The sequence below is a fragment of the Salvelinus sp. IW2-2015 genome, linkage group LG26 (genome assembly GCF_002910315.2).
Source record: "Salvelinus sp. IW2-2015 linkage group LG26, ASM291031v2, whole genome shotgun sequence".
Taxonomy (NCBI): Eukaryota; Metazoa; Chordata; class Actinopteri; order Salmoniformes; family Salmonidae; genus Salvelinus; species Salvelinus sp. IW2-2015.
The window spans coordinates 38,209,047-38,228,033 of NC_036866.1; the positions used below are offsets into that span (position 1 = coordinate 38,209,047).

Here is an 18,987-nt window from a genome sequence, read left to right on the forward strand (position 1 = left end):
ATATGGTATCGTAAGCTTTCTCAATGTCAAAACTTGTTCATCTTTCAATCACCCACGTGGGTATATGCTCGTAAATAACCAATGAGTAGATGGGAGAGGCGGGACTTGCAGCTAGTCAATTATATAAAATAGAACAAGTTCTGGTGCCTGGCTACGCAGATGCTCGTTGATGCGCGTGAGCAGTTTGGACAAAATGATTGAACATGTACACTGAACAGAAATATAAATGCATAATGCAACAATTACAGTTACAGTTCATATAAGGAAATCAGTCAATTGAATTAAATTCATTAGGCCCTAATATATGGATTTCACATGACTGGGAATACAGATATGCATCTGTTGGTCACAGATACCTTAAAAGAAATAGGCCTCACAATGGGCCTCAGGTACTCGTCACGGTATTTCTGTGCATTCAAATTACCATCGCTAAAATGCAATTGTGTTCTTTGTCCGTAGTTTATGCCTGCCTATACCATAACCCTACCGCCACCATGGGGAGCTCTGTTCACAACGTTGACATCAGCAAACCGCTCGCCCACACGACGCCATACATGTGATCTGCAGTTGTGAGGCCGGTTGGACATACTGCCTTATTCTCTAAAACGAAGTTGGAGGTGGTTTATGGTAGTGAAATTAACATAAAATTACCTGTCAACAGTTCTGGTGGACATTCCTGCAGTCAGCATGCCAATTGCATGCTCCCTCAAAACTTGAGACAGCTGTGGCATTGTTTTGTGTGACAAAACTGCACATTTAGAGTGGCCTTTTATTGTTCCCAGCACAAGGTGCACCTGTGTAATGATCATGCTGTTTGATCAGCTTCTTGATATGCCACGCCTGTCAGGTGGATGGATTCAAAGGAGAAATACTCACTAACAGGGATGTAAACACATTTATGCACAACATTTGAGAGAAATAAGCTTTTTATGCGTATAGAACATTTCTGTGATCTTTTATTTCAGCTCATGAAACATGGGACTGTGACATTTAGTCACACAAATAAAGATTGACGAGTAACAGGATTGAACAAGAATATGAGTGGAAAGTGAGTAATTTCATGTTATGTTTATATTTTTGTTCAGTGTATGTGTACATTTATTTTGCAACGCTCGCGCACGAGGCACGGACGCTTTGGTCAGCAATTACGCTGTTATTTCTCTGCAAGTAAACTAGCATATGATTATATGTAATGGAATGGGTTTACATGGCATAGTCTTCTAATTATACAAGACCTGCAGTTTGGTTGTTATTTGTGTGTGAATAATTAAGATCAAAGACTGAGACATACAAGTTGAAGCAACTATTTAATTTCACAATAAAAATGACTCACTTTCCACTTATATTCTTGTTCAATCCTGTTACTCTTCAATCTTTATTTGTGTGACTAAGTGTCACAGTCAATTCATTTAGTTGTATATACTATTGAGATACAGACAGATTATGGTGACTCTCCCTGTATGCTTGTGTAGCTAGTTCATTTATCAGATGCAAGTGAAATGACAGCATACATTTCACAAAACACTGTACTCTGGCCTTACAGCTACAAAGACATTATGTCACCAATACAAAGATGTTTAATATGTTCTATTCTTTGCCATTACATTGACTTATAGAAATTGCCATGGGATAACACACAATGATGCTACTCCCTAGCTGAATATTTCCTGGCAAGCAATATCAATAATTACATAATTCTCATCTGATTACTTTTACATGGAGAATCTTAGTCTTTTATCCCAGGTACATACAGAGGTAACCTGGTCCCCAGGCTCGAATTGCTGGCATCTCAACAGAGAGAGCAGCCGGCTGGTGGGCGAGATAAATACAGAGGTAAAGTGCAAGGATTCTAATACTGCAAGGCACAAACTATTAATAGGATTGTCTCTGTCTAATAGTAAAAACAATTCCAAACACAAACATAATCGAGTACAAAATGTTTTTTTTTTCATACATAGATAATACAAGTAAAACCTTGTCTACACTTTACAATAACCTGTAACATACTCCATACATTCTTTTCTGCATTACATACATCAACCATCACAGCAGGTATGTACAGGGAAAACAAGCCATTACAAACATACCCTCTATGTCTGGATAAATGTACATAAACAATCCTCATAATCATCCGCATAATAACCATGATAATAATGTAATATCGTGCCAATCTTATTATTCAATCTAATAAAGACGCCAGTCATAAAGGTTTGAATAGCACACTTTTTCTTCCAGGGCACAACTGAGCTGAAAGATCAGTAGTGACAAAAATGTCTCAGCCTGTATTGCACACGCTCCATCAGAAACGAAGAGCCATTTTGTTGAATGTAAAACCATTTAAAGGAAGATCTGTTTTTTTMTTTTTTTGTTTAAGCCATGCAAAATATTGCGCAACACAGAGYCTTTGGTTTGGAATATCTACACAAAAAGTACAGTAGTAAAAGATGAACCTAAAATAGAAATAATACATTGTAAGAAGTAAATGTACAAAAGGTAACACTAGGTGGGACTGAGGATTGTGGTCTTGGATACAAAGGGGGCACATAACAAAAGCGTAACGCTGTCGTGCGTGCCAGGGTATTCRGCATGTGTAACTTCAACTGATCCTGTCTCTGAGCCTCTTTTATACAGTAAATGGAACATCAACAATAACCTTTGTTTCAGTCAGGATTGGTAGCTTGCCAAACTATCAATATTTGCTCTCCTKCATGACAAGTAGACAATGCAGGGTTTCCCAAACTTGGTCCTCGGGACCCCAGGGGGTGCACGTTTAGTTTTTTTCCCTAGCACTACACAGCTGATTCAATTAATCAGCTAATCATCAAGCTTTGATCATCTGAATCAGCTGTGTAGTGTTAAGGCAAAAAACAAAACGTGCTCTTCTTAGGTCCCGAGTTTGGGAAACCCTGAGCTAAGGTGACTTTATTAAACGTATTGAATGCGTGTCATAGACCACAGGAATGTTACAAAACAGGAGATCCCCTAGACATGACCACAYTATTCATTATCCACTGTGCCTCTTTGAGGATGTTAAAGTCCATAACGCCTAGTGCTGCCTGCCTGTGCTGCTACATGATAGGGGGCAGACACTGGGATGACTCCTGGCACTCTCCGTCGGTGCCCACATCTAGATGAGGCTTGATGACGATGTGCACGGGCCTCTCCTCGCTCGCCTCATGATTGGTGTCCCTGTTGACCTTGGCCACGCCCTCACACAACTGCTCCTCTGCTGACGCTCCAATGGGACGTAGTCGCTCAGCGGTCACCATCTTGCCCCCTGCCTTGGCGGAGAGGTCCCTCTTCAGCTTGTTGTTGCTATCGGACCCGATCTTCTCAGCTGCAATGTAAAATGGGAGGACATGGTGTTTCACACATACACACATACAAAATGATGTGGTTTAATCCATAAATTGATCTGACACATTGTGAAGATTGATTTTAGAGAAAAAAGCAAGCGAGAGGCCTGGTCTTACCTGTTCTGTTAGTAACTACTTTGCYGTAAGTGGCCTTGTAGTTGTTTTCTGTGCTGCTCATGCTTTCACTGGGCTTCCTCATCATGGGTCGTGTTTTGGGCCTGAGCTTGTTGAGACGGGCCTCCTGGATCCACTCATGCTGCATCGCCTCATCTGGTGTCATACGCTTGGTTGGATCCCACCTAGATAGCACAGGAATACACAGTGAGTGTGGGTGGAGAAGATGGAGCAAACTACCAGAAATCTCATGACAACAGTAACTCTGCTATTCATGACGGTGTCACCATAGCGTAATAAGCCTGTGCTGAATGATAGATTTCTAGTGTGTTGGTGTTGACATACATGAGGCAGCGTCGAAGGAAGTCCAGGAACAGAGGATCATTGGTTTTCAACACACTGGCCAGGTCTTTGGAATTGGGTCGCCTCTTCTTCCCTTTGCTGTTTGTGATGTTTCTGGGGTTTCCTTTGGAGTCTGCAACAAGTCATCAAACACGCCAGTTAGAGTGTCACGTTCCTGACCTGTTTTCTATTGTTTTGTATGTGTTTAGTTGGTCAGGGCGTGAGTTGGGATGGGCAGTCTGTGTTTGTTCTATGTGGGAGTGTGTTGGTTAATTAGCCTTATATGGTTCTCAATCAGGGACAGGTGTTATTCATTTCCTCATTGAGAATCATATATAGGTTGGCTGTTCTCACTGTTTGTTTGTGGGTGATTGTCTTCCGTGTCTGTGTCTGTGTCTGTGTCTGTGTCTGTGTCTGTGTCTGTGTCTGTGTCTGTGTCTGTGTCTGTGTCTGTGTCTGTGCACCACACGGGACTGTTTTCGGTTTGTTCGTTTTATGTAGTCTATTCCTGTTCGTGAGTTCTTTCGTGTCTTTATGTAAGTTCCATGTTCAGGTTTCGTCTACGTCGTTTTGTTATTTTGTATCATTTCAAGTATAGTTCGTTTTGTTCTTGTTGAAATAAACTTCAGTATGTCATTTCAACGCGCTGCACCTTGGTTTAATCRCTGCTCCTCCTCTTCGTATGAAGAGAGAGAGGAACGCCGTTACATAGAGACTACTTTTGTTTATTTTATTTTTTTATTTTWATTTTATTTATTTATTTAATTTTTTTAGGGGTGGATCAGCTTAATATTGCGGAAAGAATGTTGCTTCCAATGTAATTGTCTGCATCATTTCCAATCCCCCATATTTTTTGGGGTAAATATATATATCCATACACGCATGCATACATATACACATGTATACATACACATACCTATATAGACATACATACTTTTTTAAAGAATATACCTTTATTATTATTCCCCGCAACCCTACCACCGCTCCCCCAATTGGAGTAAACTAATAAACACTTCTGCTTTTACCTTCAATTTATACATCTTATACCTATTTTACAGACACAGTCTACTTTACAATAGTTCTCTCTTGTTTGTTCTTAGTCCTTCCTCTATTTCTGTTGTCCATCCAATTTTATTTCCACTTGTAACTGTGCTATTTCACAAAAGCTCCGCACCTATACACATTTCACAGATCCCGCATGCCCTACATTGTTTATCCTGTTATTAGTCCCACCCTTCAGTTCCACTCAACCCCTCCCATCTATCTTCCAACATCATCCATTTCGGATTTTTATTTGCCATATATTTTTCAACTGTGCTGTGATGCTTCACAAAAGATTTGAACCTTCCTATTCTCATAGCTTCTACAGATTGTAAATTAAAAAAACATTTTTGCTAAAATAATTATTATATTATTGATTGACTATGGCTTTTCAAATCCCCCAGTATTGCTATCTGTAGCGTTAGTTCTAGGCAAATGTTGCAATTCTTCAGCCATTCCTGGACCTGTGACCAAAAACGAGCTACATATGGACAATACCAAAATAAATGATCTAATGACTCTGCCTCCTCACAACAGAATCTGCAGAGCTGGGAAGATTGTATACCCCATATATATAACATTCTATTAGTTGCAAGAATTTTGTACAGTAATTTAAATTGAAAAATTCGAAGTTTTGAATCCGGCGTTGTTTTCCGTATCAATTCATAAACCATGTGCCATGGAATGGGTACATCGAAAATCTCTTCCCAACTATTTTGCAATTTATATGGCACAGCTGCCAGTTAGAGACTTACCAAACCTCATGCTTCAAACACAACCCAGAGATTCATCTGATTAATCCTAGACATAATCCTTTGTTAAAATGTTTTATTGCTTGCATTGTATACGTCTATACGGCTGCGTTTAGACAGGCAGCCCAATTCAGATTTATTTTCTCACTAATTGGGTTTTTGAATATCAGATTTGAAAAGATCTGATGTGATTTGTCAAAAGACCAATTAGTGGAAAAAAACATCAGAATTAGGCCGCCTATCTAAACGCAGCCTACCTTATATATCCGAGCTAAAGAAACAKATTTTTACTGTACAAACCACAGAAAGTTCTTACCGAAAAACAATCTTTTCCTGGATGCCGTCTGCACAAAATCATTGGGAGGCATACCGAATACCTAAGAAATAAAATAACAAGAAGGTTCTTGAATGGTGATGGATAAATGGATTGCTAAAAACATCCAACATCAGATAGTCCAATTGGCTAGCGTTGAGGTCTGAGGCTGTATGTCTGCAGGTGGTTGGTTGTGTACCTCCATGATGCAGGCGATCTGCTCCACCTCGCTCTCCCCAGGGAAGAGCGGGAAGCCGGTGTAGAGCTCAGCCATGATGCAGCCCAGGCTCCACATGTCGATGGCCATGCTGTAGGGGTGGCCCAGAATCACCTCTGGGGAGCGGTAGAAACGACTCTGGATGTAGGTGTAGACTACAATGGCAGGCAAGGAGAAGAAGAGGGAGAGAACAGTGTTTATGTTCAAATTTGGCTCCTGTATATGAGTGCAGACTTATACCAAGTGTAACAGGTATTTAAATCAGGTGAGACACTCACCTCTCTGCTGCTCATAACAGCTGGACCCAAAGTCCACCACCTTGATATTTCCTTGTCCTTTCTGAGACAGAAGGATGTTCTCCTTTTGTGAAAAAGAGAAGCAATGTTCATTTTCCAAGTAACCAATCAAAGTGCAGCGCAATTCATTTTCTTTATAGAGCACTGGAACTGTGCATTAGCATGTCTGACTCATCAGCCAAATATTATTTGTGTTATTACTCTATGCAGAGCCGATACAGTATGTCTGAGGAACCTTACCGGTTTGAGGTCACAGTGAATGATCTTCTCCTTATGCAGCATCTGCAGGCACTTGAGCAGGGAGTGGGTGAAACGACGAATCAAGGCCAGACTGAAGCCCTGGAAGTTGTTCTTCTTGATCAGCTCATACAGGTTGACTCTATAAGAAGACACAAAGACACAATCATTTAAAGACCTGGTAGACCGATAAACACAGCTTTCTGCCACTAGTCTCAGTCTCGCTTCTTTCTCTTTTTCCCACACTTGCACTTGGCCTCAAATGTTCCAGTTTATTAGTCCTCTAGAGGGCAGCACTTCAGTGTTTTTTTTCATGCCATGGCTCTGTCAAATCTAGCAGGACCATGCAGTTTAGTAATCAGATATAGAAACGGAAGTGAACATGCTATATCAGATTACTGAACATTCTAGAATGTCTTAACATTAAGAAGAGAGACTTAAGAAGAGAGATATTCCTGGTATTTTTCAGTACTTATGTGAAGCACAAATTTCTCTGGTCAGTGTAACCGGAGCCTTCACACCCCGAGCAGGCAGAGGATAGAGATAGGGCCCTAATCAAGGCATTAACTAAGGGATTGGGTGACGGTAACGCTAGACAGGGCAAGGTGGCAGTCTACGACGTCTACTAAAGGTCAGCCAGACTGGTATAGAAGGGTTGTTCCACTAAATTAGTCCCTTTGATATTTTAGGTTGAAATTGTGCACAAATATTGCATTTTAAAAGCCTGATATATTAAATGAAGTGCCCTTAAATATAAACCACATGGAAAATTCAATACATCAGTTTTTTTTATATGAATAAAGGTTTGCTAAAGTGCCAAAATTATGCATTTTGACATGTCCCTCTGTGACTTCTAGGAAGATTTTAACCCACCCACTTAACCCCAACATTTCTACAAGTTTTACCATCATTGTAAAGCCCTCGTTATTTTGTTGCTTTGCCAATGTAATTTCTGAAGATGATTATTTATTTCACGTGATTCATTTTAAGGTCAAATAAAAACCTCTCATTTTAAGGTCAACCCTGTTACGTGAACTGATCTCTTGTTTTTATATGGTTAAACTATTTATATAATTACACTACTCAAAAAGGTACTCAATTGGTGGAATGACCCAGAAGACTATCTTGTCTCRGAGGGAACCTAAGGCTAGTTTGTTTGAGGCAGATTGTTCTAGGTGGGAAGCTCACTTTGCTCAAGTAGTGCAGCACATGGAGTGACTAGTGATAAGCGAGCTGTGTATGTGATAGGGGAGTTCAGGGCTTAAGTCTTGTTGTTGTGCCCCGGGAGAGGTGCCCAACCTTGAATACCTTTGAGTAACACATTCATTATTCAGGATTTCATTTATCTTCTACCGGGACTATTTTGATCGTATTTGCGCATGTGTGTGTGTCAGGGCTGGGGTCAATTCACGAAGTGATTTTAATTTCAAATTCAAAAATGGAAAACATTTGAAATAAATATCTTCTACTTCTCAGTTTATTGATWAGTCATTGCAAATAGATGCCCCGTTATTCAAATGTTGAATTGCATTTAAAGTTTATTTTGTGAATTGACTGCCTTCAATTCGAATTGACCCCAGCCCTGGTGTGTGTGATCGTTTAATCACAGCCTAATTCCAGTTGTCTTATAATAGTGTTATACACACTACACACCCTAGCAGCTCGAAGGAGATGCAGAGATGGTTGCGGAAGTAGAAGTATTCCTTCATATGGATGACATTGTGGCAGTTTTCCCTGTCTTTCCTCCTCACAGCATCCAGGATCTTTAGTTCCACTAGGGCCTGGTGATGAAACCTGAAGTCCAATAAGAGTTAGTCAGGTCATATCTCCATTCTGGATTTAACCATTCAAAACAGTATGAAAGCCCAACAAAAATAATATAATATGAATCACAGTGACAGATTTTTACTGACAAGCTTTAGTTTTGCAGTGACCATGGAAAATCTTTTAGCTAATATTTTTCAATTCCAGTTTTAATGTCCTTTGATGTGAGAAATTATGACAGCTGTAAAGAAGGGAAAAGCTCCTCTCCCAGGAGAAACAAGATTTTTGAGAGAGGGCTTTGTTCAAGACAAGGCCACAGTGGCGAGACCAAGGCAGCCCTGAGGCGTTAGGCGCCTATTTTGTTTTCTGCATTATTGAAGGGCAGTAAGCACTGATGACATCTGCATCAATCAAAGTCAAAGAGGAGAAGGGGGAGTACCATTGACACACAGAGCTTTGGATCACCTGAGAGAGGACTAGTAAAGCAATAGCGAGGAGACTCCTTTGGACCTCCCCATGAAAAGGTCACGAAGAGGTCCATGTTTAATGACCTCACACAAGAAGGTCAGTTTCAGAGTCTTTGAGCACTGGATGCACATTCAAAAGCAAAACATTTTGTTTCTACCTTTTCTTGTTGCGAATGACCTTGATGGCAACCAGTTCTTGGGTCTTGTGGTCCAGACATTTCAGAACCTGTCCAAAGGATCCCTTCCCGATTACCTCCAACACCTCAAAGCGGAAGCCAATGTGGTCGTGTAGAACCTGGATACGGGACAGACAGAACATTCAATAGGATGTTTTTGGTGTACTGTGGTGTATGGTATGTCGGACAATATTGTTTAAATACAAGAGCTTCATTGTACGTACTTAATTAGCAGTTCATGATACAGTACAATGCCATCCTTTAATGATGGTTGTTTGTAATGACTACATAAGGAACATTTCCCCTACTACTTCCAGTGCCAAACACTAGTTCTGGTCATGAGTCTAAACAATCCTCACAATGCATTGGACTGCTGTTCTTGTGCCTTAACGTCATTTCAAAGAAGTTTACCTTGAAACTGAGACAGAGCTCACAGCATAATGTCTTGCAAATAAACAAAAACCCTCCAACTTCTTAACTTAAGGAACCACAATAATATTTATACATTTTTTTATTTAACCTTTATTTTGACAGGGAGTCATGCTGAGACCAAGGTCTCTTTCACATATGGGCCCTGTATATACATCAATAGACATCAAACACATCAATATACACATCAATATTCACATCAATATACACATCAATATTCACATCAATATTCACATCAATATTCACATCAATACACAAAAAGCAAAACACAATCATAGAAAATAAACACATGCTTATGAGAAACATGTATTCAAATCCTTGATGAAACGTTACCTTGTTGTAGCTGCCGTGCTCGTCGTCGTAGCCTGCGTTCTGAGGAATCCCGTGAGAGCCCTCAATCTTCTTGGTCTCCAGACCCAGGAACCAGATCTCTGAGTAATCCATGATCTCCTCCTGCTCAAACTCTGTCAGACGCCCCTGGAAGTGCCTCAGTGCCTCTGTGGGAGACATGGGCAGCCTCTGTCCCTCATAAAGCTTCTTCTCCTCCAGCTTGTTGCTGAGGCTCTTGGTGGTGATGGAGTCAGACAGGTTCTCCACGGAGGAGCCGAACCGCATGGGGAACTGGGAGGAGGGCTTTGATCTCTCATCCTGCCAATCACAAAGGACAGAAGAGGTCAGCTGATCTGATCTCACAACACTGTGGCACTATCACTTAGCCTAACCCTGATGAAACAGGTCTCACTTCCTTTTACATTGCTGGGAGCGATACATGTCAGATACAGCTCAGAGCACAGGAGGCTGGTGGCACCTTAATTGGGGAGAACGGTCTCGTGGTAACGGAGCGGAATCAGTGGAATGGTATCAAATACATCAAACACATGGTTTCCATGTGTTTAATGCCATTCCATTTGCTCTGTTGTTATGAGCTGTTCCTCCTGGGGCTCAGAGGGTTCATCTGAAGATGTATAAACTATCAGCGACATATTATTTACATGTGCATTTACAATTGACAACTGGAGTCAAGTGATCTACTGTTGGAGGCCAACAGTATAGTGTGACACAGTGTGAAATGTAGCCTCACCTGGTGTGTCTGGTAGTTGCTCTGCACCCCCTTGTTGACGATGTGGGGCAGGATGCTATCGGACWGCTGGTGGTGTAGTTTGGCATTGCTGACAACCACCTGTATCACTGGGGGCTCCAGATGGGGCAAGGTCCCCTCCGAGTTAAACTTCTACAGGAGAGAGAAAAAGGTTCAAATAAAGGAAGTTTTTTTTAAACATGCAGATGAAAACAGTAAAAGTGCAATAACATATTGTATCGTCGTAACTAGTCTTGCTTGCCAGACTCATGGCGCTCTAACCCCAGTGTTGTCAGAATTACAGCGGCTGTGGGAAGAGACTATGTGATCACATACTTTATAGCCAAGGTTTGGAGAAGGGAGAGGGAGTTGGAGCAAAAATAAAGGGAGGGATAGAGGGAGAGATCTGCTCTGGCCATTCTAAATGTGGTGGCTCAGGTAACCAGGACCCCCAGGGTTGAGGCTGGAATTACTGAGCAGGGTGAGAGTGAGTCGGGGACAAAACATCGGAGACTGGGCCCTGACAGACCGCGTCAGCACTAACTGCTGCTGTGGGGGAGCTGAACTGGAGCAGGCCTTTCTCTAGCTGACATCCTGCTTGCTGTAGGAGCAGGTTTACATGTGTCACTGGCTGCCTTGCAGGCATAGCCAAGCTAATGATGGGGAAAGGAGACCTCTAACCTAGACTGCAACAACGGCAGGGATCATGAGTTTATTCAGAAAATCATAAAAATGATGCATACCAGTAACATATTTAATGACTTCCTACACGGTAATGACTGTATCAGCCTGTATAAATAATGTAAATACATTGATGTTATTATAGACAGTTATTGTATATTGGAACCGGTAGTTATATATCCCTTTGCTTTGGCTACAGCAAACTGTAGCCTCACCTGGTGTGAGACTACAGTTTGGTTACAGCAGCCCAATGTTCCGTTACAGCAGCCCAAAGCAACAGGTTGAAAAGTGCACCCTAATCTATACATAGCGGTGATATTTAATCGCACGTGCACAGGCTGCTGCAGTAGCGGCCAACTTGGTCATGAGGCATAGAGACACAGGCTGCWGCAGTAGCGGCCAACTTGGTCATGACGCATAGAGACACAGGCTGCTGCAGTAGCTGCCAACTTGGTCATGACGCATAGAGACACAGGCTGCTGCAGTAGCGGCCAACTTGGTCATGACGCATAGAGACACAGGCTAAATATAGGTCCAAGCACCTGCCATAACAAGCACATGGATGCAAATACAGTATCATGCTTATGCACAACTGGATTCACGCTGACTAGACTACTACTCTGTGTTCTTAAACACATCCAGGTCTGACAGTGAGCAGCACCATGATTTTACCCCTTGGGAGTGGTTACGAGGTAGTTGCTCCATATATTCCGTGTACTCCAGTGCCCTCCAGTAGCATGACCTAGCTAGGGTAATGAGTTCTGGTGGAGTGAAAGGGGAGGGCGTCGCACAGACAGAAAGATACAGGATTGAAAGAGTGGGTCTGCAGGGGCTCAAATGCTCTGCAGGTCAGGGGTCACCTGTGAGTAAAGGCTCACCTGTAAATAGGGCCGGTTGGTTGCCTGTTGGGTCTGMAGTCTGTGTGAGTGGGGGAAGGCCTCTGGTTTTGAAGACTGTGGAGGAATATGGGAGACTTGACTTAACATTACATTTACACACAAAACTCGCTTCTATATACCTCTTTAAGTCAGTGAGGGGGCGGCGATGGATACAGCATTGCCAAGGGAATCTCTCTAAAATCAGATTCAGTTTTGTTAAATAGATTCAATATGACTCATAACAAGTCATTGAGGTCATTCATCTGAATTATAAATCACTTCTTTTTTTGATTTATATTTTTTTGTAACCGAAACTGATTAACTTCAAAGCGTCTCTGTGAATGAGGAGAATAAACAGCCTGGTTGTTGCTGGTGGGACTTTCAGCACAGCGGTGGGTCCCACAGATATAAACAGCCAGTGGGCAGTGAAGTAGGATTATTACCACGCAAGCAAAGATGATGCACACTCCCTGAAATTAGAGTATTTTATGCACGTCGCTACCACAGTAAAAATGGTCTCTTTATCACTCAGTTTTTCCACAACCTGCAATCCTTTCCTGGAGCATAGGCTCTGATGTTCTATGAAGAGTGTAAGGGTGTGGTGATGATGGTGGTAATGGAGAGGAGAGCAGAGGGCTGTTGACTTCATTTCACAAAGCACAATTCAGTCTGGTGCCAGGCTATATGAGCCACTGCAATTCTATTAGTTCTGGTGCAACATTGTCAGCGTAGCTGTACTAACGCGTGCCTTAATCAGAGGGGAGCATGTCAACTAACAGTCTGTTGAGAGACTGAGAGACACCYTATGGGTGGACTAAAACCTCCAGCCCAGATGGGCACAGGCTAAACTCTGAGAGCCTGAGAGGGCATGGGCAACGGTTGGCTGGGTACTTGGGTAGCAGAGCAGATTTATAATTGAACTTGACCTAGACCTCCAGTAACACTATACTTTTTCACGAGTTCACTAAACAGATATCTCTTCCATCCATATGCTCAATATTCCTACTGACCCAGTTGGGTTCCTTTGCGAGAATATGACAGTATTTTGATTCCCATGCATACATACCCAGGGCCATGTATAAAAGGATATGACAGTATTTTGATTCCCATGCATACATACCCAGGGCCATGTATAAAAGGATATGACAGTATTTTGATTCCCATGCATACATACCCAGGGCCATGTATAAAAGGATATGGCCCGGTATTTTGTGTGGATTTAGAGTCGTAGGACAACAGTGCCCACACCATTGGCTGTTTGGAATCTGAGTTCAAGGCAGCACACACACACATTCAAATATTAATGCAGGATGCACACATAACACAACCTTGGCTGCCCCCTGTGAGGTTTGTGAGAGTGAGGGTTGTACTGCGATGTGGGTCACTGTGGTAGGGCACTAAACTTTACTGTAGTAATAATTATTATTTTTTGGTGGGTGCTTTTATTTATGCAATTTCACACATGTACAAGTGTGTATTGGAAATGTTGTTGTTTTTTGCATATCCCAACTCCCCCTCCAGCTGAGACAACCTCAGAGAGTGGGATCACAGCCAGGGTCTGCCATTATCAATGGTGACCCTGGAGCAATTATTGTTAAGTGACTTGCCCAAGGGCACATAGACAGATGTTTCACCTTGTCGGGTAGAGGATTCGAACTAGCATCCTTTTGGTTTCTGGCCAAACACTCTAACCGCTAGGCTACCTGCCGCCTACTGTCAGCAGATACAATCCAACAAAACAGCTCCTCCATTTGAAATGGGCACTCAGCAGACATATATTATACCAACAAGTCACATACTACATGAAGGAGGGGCACTTTTCYAGAAGGATGTGTAGGCTACATAAGCAAAGGAGCATTCCAAGCAGGCAATACGTCTGTGTGCAATGATTTGTCTTATATAGGCCTACTGTCGTATTACAAATAGTCCAGTATCTGATAACTGAAGTAACTTTTTTCTCTGGTGTCACAATATGTGTTACACTATATTTCCACTTGGGCTGTTTCCATAGTGGTCATGAGAGGAAGTTTTGCAACAGCGATAGGTTTAGGCTACTACATGATACTCTAATTTTCCCTATACCCATCATGAGGTTGCTACAACCTAGCCTATGAATGAAAGTTTACAATGTAGGTGCCCACAATATATTAGTAATACCAAAAGCTTACCTTGATTTGGAAGAGTTCCAAATGTGTTGGGAAGTCATAGCAAGCTAGCTAAAATAGCATCCCTCTGTTACTTTGAGCAGGGTGTTTCAGTAGGCTAAACTAGCTAGCTGCATTTGCTAGCTAAGTAAGTGAATTACTCAGAAAAATGACACACTCTCTATTTCTCTCTTGCTTTTCCTCCAGTTTGGAAGAAATGTATTTGTTCAAAACTGTTAAACTACTGTCTTTCTTTCTCTTTGAGTCAATGACTCACAGCATGTTATACACTGCAGTGCTAGTTATCTGTAGCTTATGCCTTCAGTACTAGATTCATTCTCTGATCCTTTGATTGGGTGGACAACATGTCAGTTCATGCTGCAAGAGCTCTGATAGATTGGAGGACGTCTTCCGGATGTTGTCATAATTACTGTGTAAATCTATGGAAGGGGGTGAGAACCATGAGCCTCCTAGGTTTTGTATTGAAGTCAATGTATCCAGAGGAGTACGGAAGCTATCTGTCCTCTGGCTACACCATGGTGCTACCCTAAAGAGTGCTGTTGAGGCTACTGTAGACCTTTGCAAAATAGTGTGTTTTAATCGTTTTTAATATTTTACAATTAAACATTTTATAAATTCACTGAGGAGGATGGTCCTCCCCTTCCTGTTATGCTGGTGAATGAGGACCCAAAAGCGACGTAATAGAAACAGAGTCTTTATTCCAGTATCAAACAAACAATGATTCTCCTGGATATATCAAAGGTAAATCCAAAACAGGAAACTGAAATCCTCTCGTCCAGTAAGAGGGAACGACTGAGACGCGACCACAGACTGCAGGTCGCTTCAGGAAGGCACAGGCCGTAGCTGACATAGACACCTGCTCACACGCAGCATCTGAAGAAGGCAAAAACACGACAGGGCGGAACAAGGACACAGGACAGCAAACATCAAACAAGAATCCGACAAGGACAGAAGCGGAAAACAGAGGGAGAAATAGGGACTCTAATCAGAGGGCAAAATAGGGGACAGGTGTGAAAGAGTAAATGAGGTCGTTAGGAGAATGAGAAACAGCTGGGAGCAGGAACGGAACGATAGAGAGAGAGAGCGGGAGAGGGAGAGAGGGAGGAGGAGAGAGAGGGATAGAAAGAGGGAAAGAACCTAATAAGACCAGCAGAGGGAYGCACAGGGACAAGACATGATGATCAAAGACAAAACATGACACTTCCACCTCTGAGGAGCCTCCACTGGTCTAGGTGGGTCAGTTGGTCTGAGGGCAACAACAAAAAAACGTTGCTCAGAGCAATAACGAAGCTACCCCATTAATTGGTTGCAGTGCACATCTCACTGGATACTGGAAAGGTCCTTGAAAGGGATCACAGTATTCCAAATACACTACATGACCAAAAGTATGTGGACACCTGCTCGTTGAACATCTCATTCCAAAATCATGGTCATTTATATGTAGTTGGTCCCCCTTTGCTGCTATAACAGCCTCCACCCTGGGAAGGCTTTCCACTAGATGTTGGAACATTTCTGCAGGGACTTGCTTCCATTCAGCCACAAGAGCATTAGTGAGGTCGGGCACTGATGTTAGGTGATTAGGCCTGGCTCGCAGTCGGCGTTCCAATTCATCCCAAAGGTCTTTGATAGGGTTGAGGTCAGGGCTTTGTGCAGGCCAGTCAAGATATTTCTGTATGGTGTTGCTTTGTGCACAGGGGCATTGTCATGCTGAKACAGGAAATGGCCTTCCCCAAACTGTTGCCACAAAGTTGAAAGCACAGAATCGTCTAGAATATCATTGTATGCTGTAACATTAAGATTTCCCTTCACTGGAATTAAGGGGCCTAGAAAACCATGAAAAACAGCCCCAGACCATTATTACTCTTCCACCAGACTTTACAGTTGACACTATGCATTGGGGCAGGTAGCGTTCTCCTGGCATCCGCCAAACCCAGATTTGTCCGTCGGACTGACAGATTGTGAAGCGGGATTAATCTCTCCAGAGAACACGTTTTCACTGCTGCAGAGTCCAATGGCGGCGAGCTTTACATCACTCCAGCCGACGCTTGGTATTGCACATGGCGATCTTAGGCTTGTGTGCGGCTGCTCGGCCATGGAAACCCATTTTATGAAGCTCTAGACAAACAGTTCTTGTGCTTCCAGAGGCAATTTGGAACTCCGTAGTGAGTGTTGCAACCGAGGACAGAAGATTTTTATGCGCACGCACTTCAGCACTCAAAGGTCCTGTTCTGTGAGCTCGTGTGGCCTACCACTTCGCGGCTGAGGCGTTGTTGCTCCTAGATGTTTTCACTTCACAATAACAGTACTAACAGTTGACCGGGGCAGATTTAGCAGGGCGAACTGACTTGTTGGAAAGGTGGCATCCTATGACGGCGCCATGTTGAAAGTCACTGAGTTCTTCAGTTAATTTTTTTATTTCATCTTTATTTAACCAGGTAGGCTAGCTGAGAACAAGTTCTCATTTACAACTGCGACCTGGCCAAGATAAAGCAAAGTAGTTTGACACATACAACAACACAGAGTTACACATGGAATAAACAAACATACAGTACAGTCAATAATAAGGTAGAAAAAAGTCTATATACAGTGTGTGCAAATGAGGTAAGATAAGGGAGGTAAGGCAATAAATAGGCCATAGTGGCGAGGTAATTACGATATAGCAATTAAACACTGGAGTGATAGATGTGCAGAAGATGAATGTGCAAGTAGAGATACTGGGGTGCAAATGAGCAAAATAAATAAATAAATGCAGTATGGGGAATTGGCTTTGGGGGTGACCAGTGAAATATACCTGCTGGAGCGCGTGCTGCGGGTGGGTGCTGCTATGGTGACCAGTGAGCTGAGATAAGGCGGGGCTTTACCTAGCAGAGACTTGTAGATAACCTGGAGCCAGTGGGTTTGGCGACGGATATGAAGCGAGGGCCAGCCAACGAGAGCATATGGGGCTTTGGGGATAAAACGGGTGGCACTGTGGTAGACTACATCCAATTTGCTGAGTAGAGTGTTGGAGGCTATTTTGTAAAGGACATCGCCGAAGTCAAGGATCGGTAGGATAGTCAGTTTTACGAGGGTATGTTTGGCAGCATGAGTGAAGGATGCTTTGTTGCAAAATAGGAAGCCGATTCTAGATTTAATTTTGGATTGGAGATGCTTAATGTGGGCCTGGAAGGAGAGTTTACAGTCTAACTAGATACCTAGGTATTTGTAGTTGTCCACATATTCTAAGTCAGAACCATCCAGAGTAGTGATGCTGGTCGGGCGGGCAGGTGCGGGCAGCGATCGGTTGAAGAGCATGCATTTAGTTTTACTTGCATTTAAGAGCAGTTGGCAGCCACGGAAGGAGAGTTGTATGGCATTGGAGCTCGTCTGGAGGTTAGTTAGCACAGTGTCCAAAGAAGGACCAGAAGTATACAGAATGGTGTCGTCTGCGTGGAGGTGGATCAGAGAAACACCAGCAGCAAGAGCGACATCATTGATGTATACAGAGAAGAGAGCCGGCCCGAGAATTGAACCCTGTGGCACCCCCATATGCCAAAGGTCCGGACAACAGGCCCTCTGATTTGACACACTGAACTCTATCAGAGAAGTAGTTGGTGAACCAGGCGAGGCAGTCATTTGAGAAACCATGGCTGTTGAGTCTGCCGATAAGAATGCGGTGATTGACAGAGTCGAAAGCCTTGGCCAGGTCGATGAATACGGCTGCACAGTATTGTCTCTTATCGATGGCAGTTATGATATCGCTTAGGACCTTGAGCGTGGCTGAGGTGCACTCATGACCAGCTCGGAAACCAGATTGCATAGCGGAGAAGGTACGGTGGGATTCTAAATGGTCGGTGATCTGTTTGTTGACTTGGCTTTCAAAGACTTTAGAAAGGCAGGGTAGGATAGATATAGGTCTGTAGCAGTTTGGGTCTAGAGTGTCTCTCCCTTTGAAGAGGGGGATGACCGCGGCAGCTTTCCAATCTTTGGGGATCTCAGACGATACGAAAGAGAGGTTGAACAGGCTAGTAATAGGGGTTGCAACAATTTCGGCAGATCATTTTAGAAAGAGAGGGTCCAGATTGTCTAGCCCGGCTGATTTGTAGGGGTCCAGATATTGCAGCTCTTTCAGAACATCAGCTATCTGGATTTGGGTGAAGGAGAAATGGGGAGGCTTGGGCGAGTTGCTGTGGGGGGTGCAGGGCAGATGACCGGGGTAGGGGTAGCCAGGTGGAAAGCATGGCCAGCCGTAGAAATAATCTTATTGAAATTTTCAGTTATTGTGGATTTATCGGTGATGACAGTGTTTCCTAGCCTCAGTGCAGCGGGCAGCTGGGAGGAGGTGCTCTTATTCTCCATGGACTTTACAGTGTCCCAGAACTTTTTTGAGTTTGTGTTACAGGATGCACATTTCTGTTTGAAAAAGCTAGCCTTAGCTTTCCTAACTGCCTGTGTATATTGGTTCCTAACTTCCCTGAAAAGTTGCATATCACAGGGGCTATTTGATGCTAGTGCAGTACGCCACAGGATGTGTTTGTYCTGGTCAAGGGCAGTCAGGTCTGGAGTGAACCAAGAGCTATATCTATTCCTGGTTCTAAATGTTTTGAATGGGGCATGCTTATTTAAGATGGTGAGGAAGGCACTTCTACTTCTACAGTAAGGCTATTCTACTGCCAATGTTTGTCTATGGAGATTGCATGGC

General features: G+C 42.9%; 1 protein-coding gene across 3 annotated transcripts in view; it reads right to left on the reverse strand.

Annotated features, from left to right (window-relative positions):
• Window positions 1-939: 939 nt before the first annotated feature.
• dyrk4 (dual-specificity tyrosine-(Y)-phosphorylation regulated kinase 4) overlaps window positions 940-18,987 on the reverse strand; it is a 36,995-nt gene continuing 18,947 nt past the window's right edge. For 2 of the 3 annotated variants that reach the window (XM_023970740.2, XM_023970741.2), the window contains exons 2-13: window positions 12,142-12,216; window positions 10,586-10,735; window positions 9,838-10,152; window positions 9,058-9,194; window positions 8,322-8,462; window positions 6,672-6,810; window positions 6,414-6,495; window positions 6,118-6,290; window positions 5,922-5,982; window positions 3,816-3,945; window positions 3,474-3,655; window positions 940-3,337 (exon numbers count right to left, since the gene is read on the reverse strand). In XM_023970740.2, coding sequence (XP_023826508.1) covers window positions 3,069-3,337; window positions 3,474-3,655; window positions 3,816-3,945; window positions 5,922-5,982; window positions 6,118-6,290; window positions 6,414-6,495; window positions 6,672-6,810; window positions 8,322-8,462; window positions 9,058-9,194; window positions 9,838-10,152; window positions 10,586-10,735; window positions 12,142-12,216 — 1,854 coding nt within the window. In that variant the 3' untranslated portion in view covers window positions 940-3,068. The remainder of the gene's footprint in view (window positions 3,338-3,473; window positions 3,656-3,815; window positions 3,946-5,921; window positions 5,983-6,117; window positions 6,291-6,413; window positions 6,496-6,671; window positions 6,811-8,321; window positions 8,463-9,057; window positions 9,195-9,837; window positions 10,153-10,585; window positions 10,736-12,141; window positions 12,217-18,987) is intronic. The other variant, XM_023970742.2, reaches the window with a different exon arrangement.